Source organism: Suricata suricatta, unplaced genomic scaffold, assembly GCF_006229205.1.
Source record: "Suricata suricatta isolate VVHF042 unplaced genomic scaffold, meerkat_22Aug2017_6uvM2_HiC HiC_scaffold_1517, whole genome shotgun sequence".
Taxonomy (NCBI): domain Eukaryota; kingdom Metazoa; phylum Chordata; class Mammalia; order Carnivora; family Herpestidae; genus Suricata; species Suricata suricatta.
In genome coordinates, this window is record NW_021859519.1 from 858 (window position 1) to 1,904 (window position 1,047).

The window sequence follows — 1,047 nt, forward strand, 5'->3', positions numbered from 1 at the left end:
TTGGGCCAGCAGTTTTGTAAAGTATAAATAAGTCTCATTGTTAGAAAAATCAAGGACAGAATAGGAAAAAATCATTATTTATCTAAAGTCCAGGATGGTGGAGTAACAGATTAGGGTTTTGGCCACTTAAATATGCTCCTTATTACTATTTCACATTATCTTGGAGCCAGGAGACTCACAGTGGGCCTGTACATGGTAGGAAAGGTATGGCTGGCTGTATTCACGGAGAAACCGGATAGAGCAGAGGAAGGCTCTTTTCTATTCCTGTTGTTGGCAGACTGTGAAGACAGCCCTGGGGTCAGTAACAGACTTGAATCTTTGGTAGGTAAGCTCAGAGGCTCCCTGTGCAGAACGCTGCCATGCATGGTTGTGTAATCGTCAAAGAGCATAGTGCATAAAATAGAGATTCTTCTCCCCTTCCTAACAATCGCGTTTCTCAAAACTGCCTAGATTGTTTCAGGGCCCAAATTGTTACCTAAAGCAAGGTATTCTTGCATTATTCTGCGTGGGTTGGATGGCAAGTAAATGGTGCCAGGCTGCCCAGGAAATGGAGGGCCCCGGCGGGTTGGGTCGTCCATGTCCGGGGGGGAGGAGGGTGCCCGCTTCTCCCTAACACAGCCTTGTGCTCTTCTGTAGGTGTCATGTGGCCTGTGCTTTGGACCGTGGTGCGCACCTATGCTCCCTATGTCACATTTCCTGTGGCCTTTGTGGTTGGGGCCGTGGGTTACCACCTGGAATGGTTCATCCGGGGAAAGGACCCCCAGCCCATGGAGGAGGAGAAGAGCATCTCTGAGCGTCGGGAGGACCGCAAGCTGGATGAACTGCTAGGCAAGGACCACACCCAGGTGGTGAGCCTTAAGGACAAACTGGAATTTGCTCCTAAAGCTGTCCTGAACAGAAACCGCCCGGAGAAGAACTAATGGAGGACACAGAGCCCCCTGGGTTCTTCTGTGGGCCACGGCTGGCCCTTCCACTGTGTCTACCCGGCCCCAGAACCCACATGTGATTTGCTCAGTTGCTTCTTCCGGCCCCTCCCGCACCACCCAG

General features: G+C 51.4%; 1 protein-coding gene across 1 annotated transcript; it reads left to right on the forward strand.

The window, feature by feature from the left end:
- The first annotated feature begins 616 nt into the window (after nt 1-616).
- On the forward strand, nt 617-1,041 carry LOC115284685 (small integral membrane protein 12). Its single transcript, XM_029931192.1, has one exon. It carries the CDS (start codon nt 642-644, stop codon nt 918-920), a length of 279 nt encoding a protein of 92 aa, XP_029787052.1. The 5' UTR covers nt 617-641; the 3' UTR covers nt 921-1,041.
- Nucleotides 1,042-1,047: the final 6 nt, after the last annotated feature.